We start from the raw sequence: 21,672 nt of genomic DNA, 5'->3' as shown, positions 1-21,672 counted from the left end.
AGTTGTTGAAATTGTGCTAGGCCCTGAGGTCTGCGGACTTGAATCCTATCAATAATGTGATCCTAATTCTAGTGGTTTGTGGGTCTAGGAAATAAGAACATAGATATGCGGTTGACTGACTGCTCTTATAATAATGAAAATAATATAGAAAATATTACAAGATACATCTTTACATGAATAATCAAATAATCAATCTGTCTTTAGGAGACCAAATACTCATGTATTTAAGAGACCAAATTTACGGGGGCACATCTGATATTGTAGTGGGGGTTATCAAGTACAAGATCTGTCGTCCTCGAGTCCGGTGTCCAAAGGGTGATGGATGAGGGTGAAGGGTGATGGCCTCCAGGCATCGGGCTAGTGGCGTCAGATCGAAGATCGTATTTCAGCCCCACACGACAAGGTCAGATGTCCGATATCACCGGCGTCCGCGGTCGGCGAATTCGTCAGCCCTCGTTCGACAGCAAGGCATATTTACAGCTCGATCCTCGAATGAGTATTCAAGAATACACATACACAAACAAAAAAACCCTTGAATGGGTTTTCGACTGTTACTAATCCATTTAGCCTAAGATTAATAAATTGCAGCAGTCAACCGCTCTGAATAAAGTTAAGTAAAGTATGTCAATAATAAGTGATTACAAAACTGATGGAATACATGATTCCCAATAATAATAAATAACTTTAGTTTCCAGGAGAGAACGAAAGACTGTCTGGAAAAGACATGATTCAATCAGGCCAATAAATAATTAAGCTCAGAAAACATGTCTGTACTCAACAGAATCTAAAAGCGCTCTCCTGAACAGGCTCTCCCAGGCGACAGAATCAGGCTCAAAAAATAGGTATCAGGCTGAACAATGATACATTAAAAAATACCAAATTACAAAGGACGTGATGCGTATGACAATAATTTCCCTCAATAGAACGAGAAAGGAATACAACTAACAAGGACAGAACACAGCAAAATTCCTTTAAGCAAAGTAGAAGACTCAGCAACAGAATGGATTTCCAACTGATTTTTTGTGATGATTTTGCGTCTACAACGATTCTAAGTACTCAAGGAAAACGTTGGAAAACAATAGAGGAAATATAAGAATTTAATTACGTAATGTGCTGAATTACATCATGAAACTACTCCGATACCGTGAGAATCACAACGTTAATCCAGCACTCTAATGAAAATTATCTTGGAGAAGTTATAATTTTGAAAAAAAATTAAATTCCGGCACACTGTGGTTGTACAATGTCTAGTCTTTTTATTTAGTGTGCTTCATTTCAACACCAAAAAACAGGTTAGAGCTAGCTCTCATATCCACAAAGAATAAATTTAATCTACTACTAGTTCTATTACTATGTCTCACAATCATAAATAGTTTCTTATTCTTATAGTTTCTATTGAAATTCAAAGAAGATTCAAATTCAAGCATTCGATTGGAGAATTAAAAACATGGATGATTATAGAAATAAATATTGATAAAAATATTTAAAAATTATTTGTTTTATAAATCAGAGTTTCTTCATAAAATTGTCTCGAAAAAAGTTTTTTTGATGCATTGTGGCGTGTATTATTGATTTTTCTCTCATATCAATTCTCTCATATACTATTTATTTAGGTATCGGATTCAGATCACCAATATATTAATACATTTCTGAAATTAAACTTTGTTGTAGTTTTTAGCTAAGGTAAACTCGATGAGATCTCTTATTGAATATTATTTGTTCGATAGATTTTTCAATCATTGAAAAATGATTGGTATTTGTTTTGTGGTAGTGGCTGCTCCATTGGAATACGAATTTCGTGATCTTCAGCTGAATGCATGACAATGGCTCTGTATATACCAGAAATTCCAATACTAGATATTTAAAACAAATCTGATTGACTTCTGACTAATAACTGCTCCTCGCCCTATATCAAGGTTTACCGTTGAGCAGAAAAAAATATTTCATCATCGTTGCTCAACCTTTTATATTATTTCACTCACAGCGCTTATTGAAAAACCAACAATACAGAATACAAATATTCTCGAATCGTTTTCATCTTATTTTTCCCGGTTGGAAAGCGAATATTTTACATATCAAGGATTCCATTGAATTAGATTCAATTCTTCACAGATCGATCAAATAAATAAAAAGTTTCTGACAGAACAGGAGCTGCAAGTTTTTATATAGCATCCCACTATTTGAAAAAGATCGTGTTCTATCTAGAATATCGAATCTATAATTATCCTTGTAATTTGCTATCTATTCTTGGAACTGACGGAAATGTTTCTCGTTCACTGGACTTTATCAAGGAATTTGCTATCCTATTGTTTGATTGATATTTTATTCGTTATTATTTTTTCAATAATCTGGAATTAAAAGAGTTACGCTCTCATCAGTTTCTCGTTGCACAGTCAACTAGATGCGATATCTCTCTCAATAGAATCAAGCTGCTCTGTATTAAGATATCAAGAATATATCTGTATCGATTGAAAAATTATTACTACTTTTCTTCTTCCATGGAAATTTTTATTCAGTCATTGTTTCTTAGAGAACTACAATAATGATAATATTATAACAGGATACTTTGTCTGCTGTGAATAATAAATCTCTATTGTCTCTTATTACTTATAATCTAATCCCTAATCTCTCTGCTACTTGAATAATATGTCTTATAGGAATAACAACTTTTTATCTTTGTATTGGTTTGAGAAATTTTGTAACATAATGTGGAATAGAACTTTCTTTCCCTCCTCCTCTATGTGTGAGGGATGAATCCAAAATTGCAATATTGACTACTAACTTCTTCTGATGTTATTCAACGAGGAATCGACTTGATTCATTTTCATACGGTAATGAAAGTCTACCTATAAAATAGACCCATTATAGAGTCATATCCATCCTTCATCGTTCTCAGCCAATTTTCTGTGCAAATTTCCGACCGGAGAAAAATTTGTAAAGCGTTAGAGCAAGACGGTCCTTCAAAGGACAAAGAACGCTTGGCTTGAATAGGATTTTCGCACCTTGCACATGGAAATGAGAAAAAGCAGCGAACAAGTAAAATATCTTCAGTCTCGGCCTTTCCATGCAAGCTTCTCTATATTCATGTTGGGATTCCGAGTATAAAGGTTTCCCGTATGCCTATTCTTGTTATTCTTTTATTAGCCATCCCGCGAAGAGCCGAATAGAAAAATTGCCATCCTCTTTGTTATTGAACAAGCTTACTGGCTTCCTCGTGAATGTCTCACAAGAAATTTCCTGAACTCAGCCAGAAGATTGAATTGCCTAGAAAAGATTATCCAGAATACGCAGCACCATGTAAATATGTACAGCTTTATCTATTCATAATATTTAAATTTTCGAGAGAATCAGAAAAATGATCCACAATTGGATGGATTCCAATTTCCATCTCACTCTATCAAAGTATCAAAAAGTTTCAAATTCCGTTGAAAGTAGTAAAATCTCTATGAAAAAAGTGAGAGAAGAGAAGAAGTGGTAGTCTATTGCTTGACGGTTCTGAATTTTTGTATTCAAATACAGGCTTTGTGAATATCTTCAGCAGCTGATGGTGATATCCTGAAAAATGTCGAGAAGTATTATTTAAATTGATGCTCATAATACTGGAAAATCAATAAACACTGAATGAATTACTGTGTATTGCAAATGATGATTCTCACCAACTGTTAACTTCTTCTTCTTCTCACAAACAAGGATTAGTCTATAACCTGTTCCGACTCACATCTAGCCCATTACTCAAATAAGCATAAAAAATTCCTATTATTGCCACTGATTGCGTGGTCTGCCAACATCTCTTTTGCCTAATGGCTGATAATTAAAGACTTTCAATGGTATTCTCTCAGCTGACATTCTTTGGACATGCTCCCTCCATTGATGCCGATTCTCCGTAACACTTTCATTCATGCTGCAGATATTCAATTCTTCCCTAATATCTTCATTCCTGAAATGATCTCTTCTGTCTCATCCCTTGGAGAAATCTCATCTAGGCTGCCTGTACTCTACTTCCAAGTGGCATCGTCGTCACCCATGATTCACTACCGTAGAGGAGGACTGTAAACTTTATTCTAGGAAAGCAAAGCACAACCCATTTTCCAAATCTTACCATCATCAATCTCATTTTTGGAGATCATGATCTCTTCATACTGATTTCATGACATTGAATTTCGTGGTGATACCATCGTGGTGATAGAATTTCATTCTATGAATGTGGAACTAAAAAATATTCCTCTCTTGTTTCCCATTTGTCATGTTGTATCAAATCATGGTATAACATTTCATTCAAATGTCCTCTTCACAAAACAATATGATATTCATGAGACAGTGATCATGTACGTACCACTACAAATTCGTTGACATGTGGCAAGCACAATTTTTGAAGGAGTTTCCGCACATGGAGCGAAAATCCGATCTCCAGTCGAAGATGATGGGGTCAGATTGTGAGGGGGTGTCGCTCAGGGGGAAAGGGGGGTACACCGAAATTGTGATCTGCCCCAACGAGCTAAGCATAGCTTCAATAGGGTTTATGAATAACGGCTACAGATGGCGCCACCGTTCTGCTTTCGAACTGTCTTATTAAATAAGGTCCGCCATTTCGAACAAGTTTGCAAAATTCTTGCAACCCTTCCTCCATCGAACACAGCGGGTGACTCACTCACACTTTCCATCCAACCCCAGTAGGCAAACCAATATGTTTGACAACATTACAGTTTTTGGATTCAAGTTGTCACCATATTTCTGATTTTATTTTCTCTTTATTTAGTTGTACATTTTCAAATTCATATTCACATTATTTATCGACTCAACAATATATATATTCATGGAATTGTGTATTCTCTCAGAATCTTCGAAAGTGTAATATTTGTATAACCCTCGAGCCCGATAGTTCAATTGTGAAATATTATTTTGCTCCCATGTAAGTTAAGGAAATTATTAATTTTCTAATAAAGAGAAATAAAGTATTTGCAAACATGGAAATTGACCATGAAGCTTAGAAAGGATAAAGTCCAATAATTGCCATGAAGTGAATAGTTTAGAACGTTGACAGATCACCTCTTCTGTTCAAGATATTATAAAATGTGATGTCTAGAAATCTGATCCGCATGTTCATATTTATAGGAGATATCGAATAAAATTGATTGTATTATTAACATTGAAATAAATTATTAATGGAGTATTCATTCTTTCATGGTTGAGTAAGAGTATATTTTTTGAATAATAATTCTTCGTATTTATAAATCATTTATTTATTTTGATGATGATACTTGTTTTTTCTATGATAGGATCTAAAACGTGTAATGTAACTGGCGAATGTTAAAGGAAAATTCAACTGTAATCAGTTTCTCGTTGGAGTAAACTCACCTATCAGCCTTCACCGCCACTCTTCTCGTTTCAGACAAATGATAATGATGAACAAACACCCAGAAAAGATTCAGATTTCATCTTTCGAGAACTGTTATTATTCAGAAACGGCGAGCACACAACATTTCCAATTATTATCCGAGCTATGTGGAAATAGATTTTCTGTGTATAGTTTTTACAAGATTGGATGAAATCGTATTTTACTTTTTCTAATGCATAGTCGAGCGCAGAATCTGTTGTGATAAATGGAATCCGGTCTTAAGCAGCAGTAATGACTTTTCGAAATTACTTTCCGGGTAATAATTATACAGCTATGTTGTTATCTACATACGTCTGGCACTCAGCAGGGATGTTTTGCTGTTGAATTAGCGCCGTGATAGAGCTGCCGGGTTTGAGAATTGAGAGTTCATTTGAAATAGGAGCGCCGCGGCGCCGGAAACTTGGTGCTGTGTGGTGCGGTGGCTGGGCGTGCGTGCGCTATCACGATAGGGAACAGGAGATGTTTAATTTTTATGAGTTTGGAGCTTTTCCAAATTAAACGCTTTTCTTTCCTTCACCTACGCTGCTGGCTGAAGTGTTCAGTTGCGGGGCGATGAGTGGAAGGGGATGTGGTTGCCCGCCTCCGAGCTAAGCGACGACAGAAATGAAAAAGAAAGAAAGAAAGAGAACCCGCATCAATTTAGAAACTCATATCTTTTTTCGCTTGTCAGCCATATTTCTGAAGCGTTCGTCAAGTTATCACTCAGTTGTTTGCTTTCATGCACTGCACAAATCAGTAGTAGAATGGCATGAAATTCCAAGTACATAAAAAATAGAAATGAAAAACAATAGAAATCGTGATTTAAGAATCATAGATTACTCTTATAAACACGCGTATATATAAAAATAATTAATGTTGTTGAGTTTTGTTCAAAATAATTCTCAAGGCTTATAAGAAAATAGGGAATTCCTGACTAAGTAAACCATGCACCAAGTCGGAAGTGGGAATGCAAAAAATGCAAATTTATAATAATAATAATATCATTCATATTAATATTATAATTGTAAATTGGAGTTTGTAATTTAAATATATGAAAGTGACATAATTAAAATCTAGCTTTATTTGGACTGTCGTAAACTTAAATTAGAATTGGAACCGTTTTGGCTTTAAGCCTGTGTTATTATTCTAGAAGTTGTATAATGCTGAATAATGGATGAATAAATACATTTAACATCATTTTACCAAACATTTTCAAGGGTCACAGTGAAAAAAGGGTTCTCTGACAATCTATCCATGATTTTTACAATCATTTCCAAAGGTTGCAATGAAAGAATGTCTCTTTGACAAATATGTCATATTTTTTCCAATGTGGAGATATTGAAAAATACGAATGTGAAATGATAGATCAAGAAATGATATAGAGCAAATACTGTATAATCTTGTCATTGTTGTTAGAGGTCTGCTATATCTATACTTGTGATAGAGTGGGAGATACTATTGAGAAACAGTATTCTCAGAATGGACGCACTTACGACCTAACTATCGTTATTTCCACATCGAGAATGATTGTTTTGTAATTGTGAGCCCTTCAATGCAGGCAACGAATATTATTCGATCCTGGAAAAATGCAGTTTGTTGCAGGCCTTTGTTCAATACTGATTCAATATTTTCTTTCGTTTCCGCGTAACTTCGAAAACGAGCCTAGAAATCCGCAGAACGACTTCCACTTGGATTCCCCGAACGAAATGGAGCTTTCCTCTTGTAGCTGTCGGGGAAAACATAGTCGGTCGACTACGGAAAAGAGACAGAGAACATATGAGACACTGGAATGAGTAAGAGAGAAGTGAGAGAAAGAGCAGACAACCGTCGGACTGGAAGCCGTTACGCAACAATCGTTGAAGGGGGATTTTCGCCGTGTAAAAGTGTAGCCTCCCGAGACTTTCCCAGAGTTTTCCCCGGTTTTCCCTCAACTCGAACGGTGAAGCCAAACGAAATGGAAACCACCAGACTCCTTGGAGTCCGATCTGAACCTGACTACATCAGCCGCTCCCACCTTGTTTTCGAAATTCGGAAATCGCAGACAAACCTATGCTATGCAAGCTTACCTGGAATAGATTTTTCCTGCATTGTTGTTGCCTAACTCCAATTCCCTCCTCTTGTTATTGAGATTGAAGAAGAGAAATACATTCTCATAATATTTCTACAAAAATCTTTGCACAACTATATTCATGATTTCGTAAAATTGTTGAATCGATAATGAGCAAAATTCATGTATATTATCTAAAAATGAGGTTAATATCGTGATTTATTGACGACTGTATTGATGTAGATTGTGTACGAATAAAATATGTGGATTATCAATAGAACAGGATTCGAAAATATAGAATCATCAACCAAACGTATACGATGATTGGACTAGTTTAAGTTTTTATCACTGAACTGAGTTCATGTTTAGGGTTGATTTCCACATACCAGTGACAGTGATAGTGACTCTCTGAGAACCAATTATTCCCGTGAAATCTAATGAGACTATTCACACTCACTAAGCCGTACTGAGTGGATATAGAACTATCAAATCATTACTCATGAAAATTGAAGCAGAATGAAATTCAGCAAGTACATTTCTCCATCTCATTCAATCACAACTGGTACCAACTCATTATAGCCATTTTTCGAGTGTAAAAATAATTGAAAACGGCTCTAATGAGTTTCGAACTACTTATGACTCACTGATTGATAAGATGAAAAATGGAACTCTAAAATTTTTATTGTTTTGTGTAGTTGAGAAGTTGATGTTGTGGTAATTATTCATATTAAATAAAATACTAAGAAATTGTCAAAAACCATAGATTTATTGATAGTTAGAAAGACCGGCTTCTATTGTTACACCATTATCAATCTCTGATAAACCAAAGATAGGGAATTGAAGGGAAATGGATTTCATGTTGCTTTCAAGACCAAACAGATTTTAAATAGACTATTTAGCTGGAGTAAAGACGAAATTGATATTTGTGATAATAGTGGGATGTACAAACTAAAATTTGGTGATTTTAATGCTTGTTACGTGAGTCAAACAGGTGGTAGAAGTTTCAAAAGTAAAATTAAAGAACACATCAGAAATTGGAATAAAAAAATGTGGAATCTAACTTTGCAGAACATTTGATAACAAATAATCACAAGTTCACAGTTGAGGAGAATGTAAAGCTTCTAGAGACTTTAGAAATAACAAGAGTGATCAAGGACAATTCCCAGTATAGTTTAAATGGCCAGATTCATTTCAACCAATACAACACTACAAATTTAGTTTTATCATAACATTAGAAGCATACATTGAACAATAGTTTTTCTATTTACATATTTGTTTTATTATCTTTCACTTGTTTTCTTGGTTCTTATTTTGTACTGAAAGTAGATTTTGTTATCATGTTGCTTAAGCCGCCATTTTGTGACGCTTTTGTTATACCGTTAAGTGTGAGGAGACTGTCTAGCTGGCAGGCGTTCATGCCCTTAACCAATAGCAGTACTCGCCTACTAGTATAAATTCGGCTGCTCTTGTATTTAGTTATGGTTTATCAGAGATTGACAATGGTGTAACAACCGAAATCGGTCTTTCTAACTATCAATAAATCTGTGGTTTTTGTCAATTTATTAGTCTTTTTATTCAGCTTCTATTGAGTTTCTATGATTCTAATAGCCCTATAGAGAATGATGAGAATCACCTCATGGAGATTATATTTTCAGAGTGCATACTGCTAAATGAGGTTTCAGCTTCACCAACAACGAAAGTTTAATGGGTCGCATACAACAGAGCTCACAATCAAGAAGCCATTAATTACTAGAGTTGGAGAAGAGTATATAGAGAGTTTCACAAAAGATGTAACGGCCAAAGATCATAGATTCTACTTGAAATTTGCAACAAAAAATATTCAGTAAAAGTTTCTTGTATCGACCTTATTAATTTATCGAGATATATGGATTTTTGTATATCTTTGAAAATCATCAATAACTAGAGAACTGTTAGTCAAATTCAATTCTAATAATGTAGTTCGAAAGAACAAGAAATTTCCAGTACGATTCATAGAGCTTGTTCCTTCGTCCAACGTTTTTGAATTTTTCAGGAGCGTTCAAACTGTTTGAACTCGACCAATGTACTCATTTCAACTTTGAGTGCTCATGAAAGGTTCAAAAACGTCAAAGGAACAAATTATACGAATCGTATTGGAAATTTCTTGCACTTTCGAACCATATCTTTAAAACTAGTTTTTCACTTATAGTTTTCTATTAATATCGGAAAATACACATATCTCAAAAACTCGTTGTAAGAGAATTTTACTATATATTTTTTTGTTGCAAATTTCGTGTAGAATATATTTTTTCAACTGTCACACCTTTCGTCGGACACTATGATGTAGCCGTTTATTTGCCATGAATTTTCACAATCCGAGATGCCCCATTGTTTGGAAATTCAAAAGTGTGGAGTCGGTTAACATTCAGTCCCATTACAACATTCTTTATGAGATCGTTTCTTATCTTTATTGAGCTAATTCTCATAATTTTGAAGCTTAGTGTAGGAGTGTTTGTGATCAGGAAATAAAAAATCCAAGTACCCTTCATTAAAAAGTCTAATTCACAACATTTTCAACACATTGATGCCATTTTCAAGGGTGTGAATCAAATTTTTTATTCAACTTTTTATTGAGTATATTTTTCATTTCCTCTTAAGTAAGAGTAGACTGAAGCTCACCAAAAATTTATTATTGAAGTGTTTGTGATTATAATGTACGTTTGTACTTATTTGGCAGATTGAAACTGGAGAGAGCTGGGGGAGGATGGTGCCCGAAGCAGCAGGTTGAGCAAGGCGTGAGGGAGTACCTGCAGGTGGAGCTGGGTGACGTGCACCTGGTGACCGGAGTGCAGACCCAGGGTCGCTACGACCACGGCCGGGGTCAGGAGTACACCGAGGAGTACACCGTCGAATACTGGCGACCCGGTCTTCCTGACTGGAAGCAGTACACAAGATGGGATGGCAAACAGGTACCATATTAAATATATATTCCTAGTTCTAAGAATAATACATTATTTGTAATCTGTATCTCAAAATGTTTTTGTAAGACAATATAAGAATAAAACTAATATCATTGCTAATATTGAATTTGTTATACAGAATGCTCTTGATAGATACTCTAGGGATTAAAAGGGATGATAGATGATAGATGATACTGATAGATGCTCTGGGGATTTATAGGGATGATTATACTGATAGATGCTCTTTCACAAAAATAGGAATAGAATCCAGGTAGTCTTCATATTACGGTATTTGATGACATGATTGGAATTTCATAAAGGATACAGTTGAACCTCGATATAGTACATTTCAAGGAACTGCTCAAATAATATACTTTTAGGTGGTCTGTGATAAAGTCCATTTAAAACAGCCTCCGACTTGGAGGGATATGTGGAGCAGAGAAAATTCGGGATACAGCGACTTATTCTGGAGCTCATACCAGTCTGTTAGCTTAACTGGGCTCAAACTAATCAGTGCGATGAGATGATATTTTCAGCGAGGAAAATAATTTTCCAACTTTCCCAAAGAAGCACTCATGGTATGGTTTGGATAACATTTTAAAATATGAAGGTTTCGATAAGTTCTTGAGAGGAGGTTTGTAATTGGAAAAATAAAAAGCTCTGGTGACGTTGATTTGATTAGGAACTCTTGATGAACTCCATAAGAAACTGAATCAATCAAATATAAGAAAAAAATAGTTTGAAGTGTAATCGGCGCAGCATCTTCTTCTTCACTCGTGAAGAATGATATGAAGATAGCAAATATAATTTCATAGTTGTCATATTGAGTTGAAATAATTTATTATTTGTACACTTTGCAATAATTGATCAGCCTGTTCAATTATTTCCTTCTTCTCTTGATTTTAAATCTTATTATTTCATGTAATACTTACAAATAAATCTATCGATCCATCCCTTTAACGTCAAGATTTTGAATGCAAAATGTATATTCATTTTCTTTTTGGACTTACAATAATCTTCCAAATCGTTCTGAAAGAGGTCAAGAGAGTAAATTGGATATTCAAAAAAGTAGGTTACCCAGTTCTCACAATGGAATGAAGAATATATATTGAAGCTAGTTTTAGTAGTCACCAGAGATTGATAACTTGGTAAAACGATGAAAGGCCAAGAAATACGAGAAAATTAGTGCAATCTGAAACTGTAATTGCTATCTGGCAAAAAGCTTAAAGTGGATTCGACCAGTAGCAAATGTACATCCAATCTTTGGAAGAAGAAAGACAAAAAGCTGGGATTAATCTAATCCATTTTATAAGTAGATCGTTACTCGTCTTTTCTCGCTTAACTTGAAAGTCTGAGTTCATTAGTTTCCCACTCCATTGCTTTCCCGGTCACTTTTCCACTGACTTCTCTCTCTTTTCTCATTCTCTTCAATCTGCTCTTTTTGTTTTGCGCTCACTTCAAAGCTGTTTCTTTTGTCTCCTTTAGACTGCTTTCGTCACTGTTGGAGATTTCATTTCCAGTTCAAAGTTATCCTCGTCCCAATTTCGAATATCCGTTTTCCGTTTCGAATGGCTTAGTTGAACAGTAGAATCATTTTTGTGTGAGTGCGGGGACAGTTGTGTTGGTGCACAACTCCAAGACACAGTCGTTCGATCTTGTTTCAATTCAGTAAATGCAATCATTTCGAGAATTTCATAGTGACAGAAAAGGAGGAACACCAACAATCACCTCGATCTGTTACCAAGTCAAGCAGAAGAAATAGAATTTATTGTATCGATACCTGATGAAAGATTACTGGAACTTGATACAGTTCATATGGATAAACTAATTCAAATAGACTATTTAATTTTTCCTTATTCTTGCTGTTTTAGACAAAATCTTGGTGGATGAATAAGATTCTAAATCCAAGAAAAATTGTATAGTTTCTTTATTTTGAAATGAGAGTGGCTTTGATTATGGTTCTTCATGGTTATCAGTAGGCCTAAGTAACTCCAAGAATTGAATAATTTTCTTATTTTGGATTGAGAGCATCTTTGATTATGATCCTTCATGATTATTTCACAGAAGTGAATTGGGGATGAGGGAATCAAGATTCTAGCTCACTGGACAACTTTTCAAGTATGTTATTACCAAATGTAGCTGACTGGGATTATAGAAATACAAGGCAACAATGGCAATGTTGAATAGGTTGGAGTCATGGCTGGAAGAACGCAAGTTGCAAAAAGCGTTTAGTGTAGACTGACTGGTGGTGGGCTATAAAGTGAAGCAAGGCAAGCCTGGGTCATGGGAAGGAGGAGAGGGGATGTTGCGTGTGCCTGTCTGTCTTCTTGTCAACCGGCACACCGACATTTTCGCTAGCTTTTTGGTCCCACCATCACGCCTTTCCCATTTCAACGCTCATCATCCTTCGCTGCTTTCTTCTTCTTCTCTTCTTCTTCTTCTTCTTCTTCTTCTTCTTCTTCTTCTTCTTCTTCTTCTTCTTTCTTCTTCTTCAACTCCAATTCCAATTCCTTTCATTTTCTCTCCTCTTCTATCTTCTTTTTATCTCCTCATCACTTTTCTTTTGCTCAGGCTTATGGAGGTTCGTCATTGACTCAATTCACATTGTTTCTCCTGCTCCATGACTCCCTTAATAATTATTTTCTCTTTCTTCAGCTACATTCTTATTCTTCCCGTTTCTCCTCACTGCATCTTCCCCCTTTTACATTGTGTTTCCGCCATTTCTACCACTCAATATCTCATATCGAGAGGAAATCTCATATTTTCTATCTCATCATTTCTTTCCTGTTTACCATTTTTCTTTTTTAATATTCGTCCACCAACATTTCTGTCTCTCTCTCTCTCTCTGCTCCTAATTTTTCTCTCAACTTTCTCCTTTCTCCCCCTTTCTTTCTCTCTTGTTCTCCTCCTCCTTTCTTTTTCTCCACCCAATTCACTTTTCACAAATCTTCACTCATTCGTCCTTCACGACCATCTCTTCCTTTCCCTATAGATCCTTGATCTTGGCATAATTTTTCTTCACGTACGCTCTCTCATCTTCCCTCCCTCCACCCTTTTCCCACCTCACTCTTCCTCTCCTAATTCATCATTCTCATTCTTCCCCGTTTCCTTCTCTTTCTGTTTCTTTTCCCTTTCTTCTATCCATCTTGTGGATGGCGCTTCGCCTTGGTCGGGAGAAAAAAGAACTTTTAATCCCTTTTAGCGGCTGTTGAATGCTATTTATTTATGACAAGACCTGTCATCCGCCAAGTCAGCCACTTCGTGACTATATAGACGGCGCAGCGAACACGCAGTCAAAAAAGAGTTTCTCCACTTTTTGTGGCTCGTCTCGTGAGGAAACTCCATTTTCGCGCCGGAATTATGAAATAAATAAAATTGATAGTCTCTGGAGTGATGACTAATAACGGAGAATAGTTTTTCAAGGACACCTTGGCAACCACTTCAAACACTAGACGCTTCAAATATATCACATAAAGTGTTCAATTCTCTTGGAATTTCTACCAAGACAATGCTTTAAATCTCTAAATAATATTTTGATATCTGATGGAAGAGACCTGATCTCTCTTCAGTATCATGCTCTAATTTCACTTACATATTAAATTGGTAATATTTTCACTTGTAATCTATATATACAAAAGCACTCACTCACTCGCAGAACTAAAAATCTACCGGACCAAAAACTTTCAAATTTGGTAGGTATGTTCAGATGGCCCTTTAGAGGCGCACTAAGAACGGATTTGGAAAAATTTTAACTCCAAGGGTTGTTTTTAAGGGTTTAAAGTTCGTCTTTTAGCATGTATATTCTTCTTATTCTAATCTCTTAATTATAATTGAAATGTCCATACCATATGATAATATTGAACTATAATCTAGAGAGAGTATCTCTTCGAAACAGTTGTTAACTGGTAACAAAATTAATCATTTTAAGGGTTGGCATTAAGTTGAGTTTACTTTGTTAGGTTGGCACCAAGTTGTAGATTGAAATGCATTTATCGCGGAAAAATTGATTGGGCACTGCTTCTTCAATCAGAGCTATTCCTGGGAATATTATAATTATATTACTAGCCGTCAGGCTCGCTTCGCTCGCCATATCCGTTTAGCCAGACGTTTAGTCTGGACCCCCGACTGAATCGTCCTAACATATGATAAAAATATGACATAAAATTTCAAATTTGGTAGGTATGTTCAGTTGGCCCTTTAGAGGCACACTAAGAACGGATTTGGAAAAATTTCCAAAGATATGCCCAAAATCTGCGTTTTTCCATCGTTTTTTTAGCGTTCCCTCAGCTTTATCGAGAATAAATAAACAGAAAATGTTCAAATTTAGCTCAGTTAGGGTGTAATAATGTTGCGTTAGAAGGAATTTGAAATAACGCCAAAGATACGCCCAAAATTAGCGGTTTTTTGCGTTTTCTCAGTTCTTTCATCAAGTAATAGACAGAAAATGTTCAAATTTGGTACAAAGGTTTAGCTAGGGTCTAACAATTTTGTGATAAAATGACTTTGATATTTCATCAAAGATACGCCCAAAATCAGCGTTTTTCCAACGTTTTTCACAGCTTTTCTGCGTTTTCTCAGTACTTCGACTTTCTGATAGAATGAAGCACGCTCAAATGGAAAATACAGGCGAGCGAAGCGAGCCCGCTGATCTCACTTTTGGACGATCCAGTCGGGGTCCAGGGGGCGGAGCCCCCTGGCTAGACGGATACGGCGAGCGAAGCGAGCCAGACGCTTAGTGGATTATAATTTCACTTATACCAGCAGCTGAAGCAATCTCGAGATTTAGAGCCGGTTTCCGAGCTCGGGATTTAGCTAAATACTAGACTTTAAACAGCTGGAGTCATAAATTTCCGAAAAGGCTTTCCGAAACGGGGCATTTTTATGATAATCATTATTGTCTCATTTCTATAATATTGAAAACGTTTTTCCTTGACGAAATAAAATAATTGAAGATAGCTGAAACTTTACACTATTTTCTCTTTTTAATTTATTTTGTGTTAAATTTTCCAGTTTTTCGGAATTTAATTTGAACGTGACTATGACTGCGACTACGCCAAGTTTAAAGCCAATTTTTTGACTCCAGCTGCTCGAAGTTCAGAGCTTAGCTAAATCCCGAGCTCGGAAACCAGCCCTTAAAATCCAGTTTCAATATGATTCATCGCTGAAAGTAATTATATGACAGAGCACTCAATCAGTTGCTAGTATCAGAGCCAGTAATAAAAGTGGGTCTCGCCAGAAGGTTTTGAGATTTTCTATTTCTTCATTTACTGTATGCAATATGAGAACAAGCAGTTTGTGGGTAGGGATAGTATTCCTACTTTAGTGAAGCCTTATCCAGGTTATTCCTAGATTACGATAATTTATTGTGAATGGTATGTTTATTGACTATTGGTATGGTTATTAGTTTTCAACATAAATAAGTTGAATATTGCTCAATTGGCCTTATCAGAGTATAATCAAGAGAGTTGTGGATCTTTATTGTCTTCATTCACATCAGGAAACAACTTGATCATAACCATTCACTATTATGAATGGTGTTATTTAAAGTGAAATTCTTCAAGACATTGTTGCTTGGTTATAGTTATTTTTTGACGTTCGAAGTACTACAATGACTTATTTGTAATGAAACTCTGAATTGAAAAGTATGAAATTGAAGAAATTGCAAATACAAGTTCTTTACTGCACCGACATTAACAATAATTATTATCCCACTTCTTGTAGTACATGTGAGGCTTTTCAGAACAGAAGCTTTAACGTTCCAAATCTTTTGTGAGGCACGTAAAGCGCGTTGTTTTCCAAGCAATTACAGTTTAGGACCGTCTAATGCTTGAGGTTTTCGTGGGGACAATCACGATTTCCGGTGATCAAGAACATTATGACCACTTTGTCCCAGTACATCGACTTCTAATTCTATTTTCCTCCGTAAGATTCAGGAATAGTGGGGGAAATGGAACTTGTTTCTACGTTTCGGTCAATCCAAATGGAGTTTTAACGGCTATTTAATGTTGTCATAAATCATGGTCATTGAATTCAATAGAAATCTATAGAACAACTAAGTGAGAACAAGTTATAAAACAGAGAAACATGTTTTAACAATATTATATTCTACACTACTCAGTACATGAAGCTTTGAAGTCAACATAAGTTAGATTGAATTGGAAAATACCGTGACTTCTGTACCCTCGTTTAGTAATCGAATTATTTTACTGTCGCCATGACTCTTTATTATTCATTTTGTGTTGAAATGGAATTTGGGGATGTGGTTTCCAGGCCGATTTTATGTAGATTGTAGATTTTACTCAAGCTACACTCAATGGTATATTTTCAATATAATGATGGTGTATTTAGATTCACTCTATATTGTAGCGATACACTCGATGGTATATTTCCATTTCTTGCATGCGGTAAATTCACCTGCCGAATATTAAGCTTGAATTGTTCAGGAGGATATAGAATATTGTCATTGCTTCTAAAATTTTTCAATTATATTGCTCGGATTCCATGGATTCTAGACCCAACCTAACACTATTTATACGAGCTCTAACATGCTTTTAAACTCATTGAGGATTTTCTCAAGTGTCAGATAAAAGTTGTCATGCTTATCATAACAGAGCTGTTCAGTCCTTTCAAATATTTTCAGGTTGAACTTCAAAGAAAAAAGTTTCATCCACATGATACGTCAGCTATCTCGACCAACCTTAATGTTATTCGAGGTATTGAGGTTACAGTGTTATCGGAAGGGTGATCAATGCAGCAGTTGAAACTGGTACAATGCAGCCTATTACAGTGGAATTGCCTTACATGGCTTATTCTGTAGGCTGATGCTGCAACCAATTACAGTTACAATCGCCTCTGAGGCTTATCGATTCATCGACATTACAGAGTTTGCGCTAATAGTTTGGCTCACCACACACGTTCACATGTGTAGGTGTGTCGTCAACACACATAGCCTACCTGACCACTAATCCTGACCGAGATGAATAACTTGTGAGATTCCACTGGATCTAATTATTCTATCAAATGGAAGAACCTGTAAAGTAGAGGTACAAAGCTGAAGAGTTATTCCAGTGAGCAGGATGATCTTGAAGTTTGACCAGTAATACCCTCCAATAATTGTTTTCACATAGAATTTTATTAGCTAGCATTATTATTCTAGTTTGATTCTACTTTATTCCACTCTAAAGATTCCTCAGTTCGTAGTGTTAATTGACAATTTCCTTTTATTTTATCAATATCCATTTATTATGATCTGATGTAGATTTTTCAAATTTTTGAAGTGAATTGAAGATATGATTTTGTCATATATATTTATAGTTATATATTTTGGCACATCAAGCTCTATTATTTGAAATCCCTTCAATACCTATCTGACAGCTCTATCCAATTTTTTTAAAAATATGAATTGTGATCAATCAACCTTACCCAAATTTGGGAGAGGAATAGCACAAGGTCACCTTATTTTTCCTCTCCCTATCGTTTTGATGATGTACTTATTGTATTGATCAATAAATAAGTAAATATGAATGGATTATTGTATTTATTGATAGTACGAGGTTTTTCCATGTGGTTTGTTCATCCATAATGATATAAGCTTATGCATCCACAGTACCATCAGCTGATTTTTTTTCTTTTCCTTTTCTCTTCAGACATCAGCAATACGTTTTGGCCCAAAGAACGGAAGAACTCAGAAGCCACAAATAACATCAATTTATCGTATGTTGTCCTCAATTCTCATGTAATCTAATTTCCATACCCTGTTATCTCATTGAATTATCAAGATTGACTGTTTTCTCCCTCTAGTTCTTACTATAGAGCCTCACACTTTTCCAAGTCAACTCTTTTTCTTTTTTCCTGTCGTTCTTCCCAACTTTCTTTCTCGTGCATGCAAGAAACATTCTTTCTTGATGTACTTACTTTCTCAAGTCGATCTTTTCATTGTAGGTGATAGCAATAAGGTGAACGAGACAATGTTATTGGAGAAAGAGTGGAGTCAAAAGTCTCGACTCGTAAGGCGACACCGTCTTATCCGATTCCCTTTCTCCTGTTTGTCTCTTGCATTCAAGAACACAAGACTTTATACGTTGTGTGGTATTTTCCAACACATGGACTATCTGATTCTCTACATGGTTTATGCTATATACTACAATGTTAAAATTTCAAGTTTTGAAAAACAATTCAAGAAATTTATTGAGAAGGTCAAGGAAAATCGAATAAAAAAATAACATCTTTTCTACATGAGATCATTTATTATTTTTCTCCTCATCCTGGTATTAAGTTTCCATTAAGAGGTTTTCCACTTGAAATTTATTTCAAGATTCTTAGGGTATGAATAGTTTGTACTAAATTAGAAGTATTCTTATAACTCTAATAGCCACTCTTCTCGGAAGATTCAGCCCGGTGTTTCATCTCTATAGCGTCAATTAAGGAAGAAAGATTACAACTGAAAATTTCATTTGTTATCAAGTAATTTGAAAGTTTATTTAGTCAAACTCTCAGCTTTGATGAAATCATCATTGTCTGCTATGAAATCATATCGATATCATCAATACCTATATCTATACTATACCTATCAACTCCACTATCATATTAAATGTCTATAATCTATTTGAAAGTGATGTGTATTCATATTAACTCCTTCTAAGTTCTATAAATGTTAGTGGGGCCAGATTTCGTTCTTCCTTTGGGCCTTTTTGGTGGCCATAAATCAAGAATGAATGATTTCAAATCAATATTGGAATCTAATGACCATTTCATTAGTATTTACAATTCTATTTGCACAGGAGCTATATTCTCCGATTGACAATAGCACTTGTCTTACAATCGAGCCTGCACACTGAAACTTCCGTAAATTGTTATCTCATTCATCCACAATAATTCATACTGAACCATCGAAAACTGATGAAATGGATATTCATCCATTTATTTACAGTTTTACAACAGTAATATTTTAACTAGCTCAAGAGGTGGAGGATATTAATACGGGGGACACCAACCCTTGGGGTTTCCACTATTGTAACCTGATACTAAAAAGTATACTTTGGGAATGAAATACTATCTCTCCCTCACTAACATGAAGATGAAATACATGAAATAAATTACGAGCTTCCAATACACAACTTCTTCTGCAAAATCAAACCACCGATAAACTAACGATACTACGATAAAACTTGTGTTGTCAGTTAAAAGGGTGGATAAATAATGTTCGACCGCTAATCTCGTCCGTCCTGGCTGGGAATAGAGCATTAGTAGTGCGATTCTTTTCCTCGGGGACTGCACCGGGTCTACTCCCTAACTCAATTAAGAATAATAGGCTCATTACAACCACGACATTCGGTGCAAGCCGGTGTCCCCCTCAAAAGGGGGTGTTCCCTTACCCCCCCAACATTCACCCCTGAGAAGGTATTTTATTGCATCGATCGGGAGCCCGAGACAAATATGGGGGTACGGCCCAAGCAGTTCCACAAAAAATTAGTTCACCACGAAGAATGCAGCATTTTCTTTGTTACACGTGACTTTAGAACTGGTCGGTGATAAAGAAGATATCGATAGAGGAGAGATATAGAGAATAGTTGGATACTTGGATAGATAACTTTCATAAGACAAATAGGAGGACATTAATGTATTCTTAAATGTATTATTCGTATAATGGTCGTCATACGTAGACTACAGTTTGTTATATTTATTGTATAATTACTGTAGTATAATAATTCAATTCTTTATTCTCTTTTACTTTTTGTAAAACGCCGGTTGAAAAACAGAACAAGGAAGGAGACACAATTAAAATTTTATAAAGTGATGGCGGTACCAACATTATTGTATAAGCAGAAACTTGGTTTAGCAAGAAGAAAACATTAAGCAGAGTTCAAGCAGCAGAGATGCGTTTTCTTCGAAGTGTGAAAGGTTGCACAAAGTTAGACAGATTCCGCAATGATGACATTAGGAATATCATCATTGGCTGCACAACTTGAAATAAACAGATTGAACTGGATAAACCATGTGGAACGAATGCCAGATACTAGGATACCAAAGGCTGTCATGAAATACAGACCCTACGGTAGAAGGGATATTGGCAGACCTCTGAAAAGATGATAAGATAAATAGTTATATCCTTTGAAACCGGAACAGGTGTGTATGCCTAATCCTGGAAAGAAGAAGAAGAAGAAGAAGAAGAAGAAGAAGAAGAAGAAGAAGAAGAAGAAGAAGAAGAAGAAGAAGAAGAAGAAGAAGAAGACTTTTTGTATTGCAATCATTTTGAAGTGTTGAATTCAATTTTGACAATAATAATTTTATTCTAATGAGGTTTGAAATTTCCTCTCTCTCCAGCAGATTCCAATTCCTCAAATAAAAGTCAAGGATAAAATATTCTATTAATTAGATCAATAGAAATATTACAACATAGAGGCTTACAGCTTTATGCCAAAACCCCAATACCAGCATCAGTGAGAATCTATTGGTAACAGTTACAGAAACTTGATTAATGAGAAATAAAGCAATAAAATAGCTTGGAAAAACTTTTTAAATAGATAGTTACACAAGACAGAAAAAAACAATATGGACTAACTGAAAAAAGAGAGTAGATAGTAGGCCTAAGCCTACTTCAAAAAAAAAAGAAATTCGAGATTAAAATATTTTTGGTCTGCAAAATTGAATACGCATCTAGAATCTGGGAGCTTGAGAACATTATCTTACTAAAATTGCGCAAATTATCAGCAAATATAATAGAATCGTAATTATTAATTTTGTGAAATAGAAATGTTTTTTTGGTCTTAGCTAGAATCACCAATCATGAATTTGATAGCTTCATGTTATGCAGAAAAGATAACATTAGTAGTTATGTTTCCAATGTTCTTTTCATGTATTATTCCAGCAGATTGATATAGCCTACATTAATTTAGAGCGATTTGGTTTCGTGGTTGCAGTAATAATCTATCGATAAGATAAGTCCAGCTCCATGCGCCTGCTACGCGATTCAGAAAGGTGACCACTTGAGAAGCCACTTTAAGAACTCCTTCAAATACATTTTATGAGTTTGGATATCGCCTTATGGTAGTTTGGAACCCACCTAAAACTGTGGATCCACACATCTCTCATCATCATCCGTCTCATTACCCACTCATAAACATAGAACTCATGTGGGCATCATACTCAGCGGAAAAAAAATTGGGAACACTTTTAGAGTGATAGTAGTTTTGCTTTTCATATTCCAAATGCTTGTTCGAAGTGTCCTCCACAACAGTAATAGCGTATCAGTATTCACCCACCGTTCAAACTCGGTTATATAGAAGTAGCAGATAATATTCAACTTATAATAT

The 21,672-nt window shown here is 35.4% G+C and overlaps 1 protein-coding gene across 1 annotated transcript in view; it reads left to right on the top strand.

The window, feature by feature from the left end:
* Window positions 1–21,672, top strand: part of LOC111053666 (discoidin domain-containing receptor tyrosine kinase B) — a 230,478-nt gene that overhangs the window by 137,088 nt on the left and 71,718 nt on the right. Inside the window, exon 4 of the mRNA XM_039430947.1 lies at window positions 10,138–10,369. Within this exon, the coding sequence (XP_039286881.1) occupies window positions 10,138–10,369 (232 nt within the window). The remainder of the gene's footprint in view (window positions 1–10,137; window positions 10,370–21,672) is intronic.

Source organism: Nilaparvata lugens, chromosome 6 (assembly GCF_014356525.2).
Source record: "Nilaparvata lugens isolate BPH chromosome 6, ASM1435652v1, whole genome shotgun sequence".
Taxonomy (NCBI): domain Eukaryota; kingdom Metazoa; phylum Arthropoda; class Insecta; order Hemiptera; family Delphacidae; genus Nilaparvata; species Nilaparvata lugens.
This window is presented reverse-complemented; position numbering and strand designations above follow the sequence as displayed.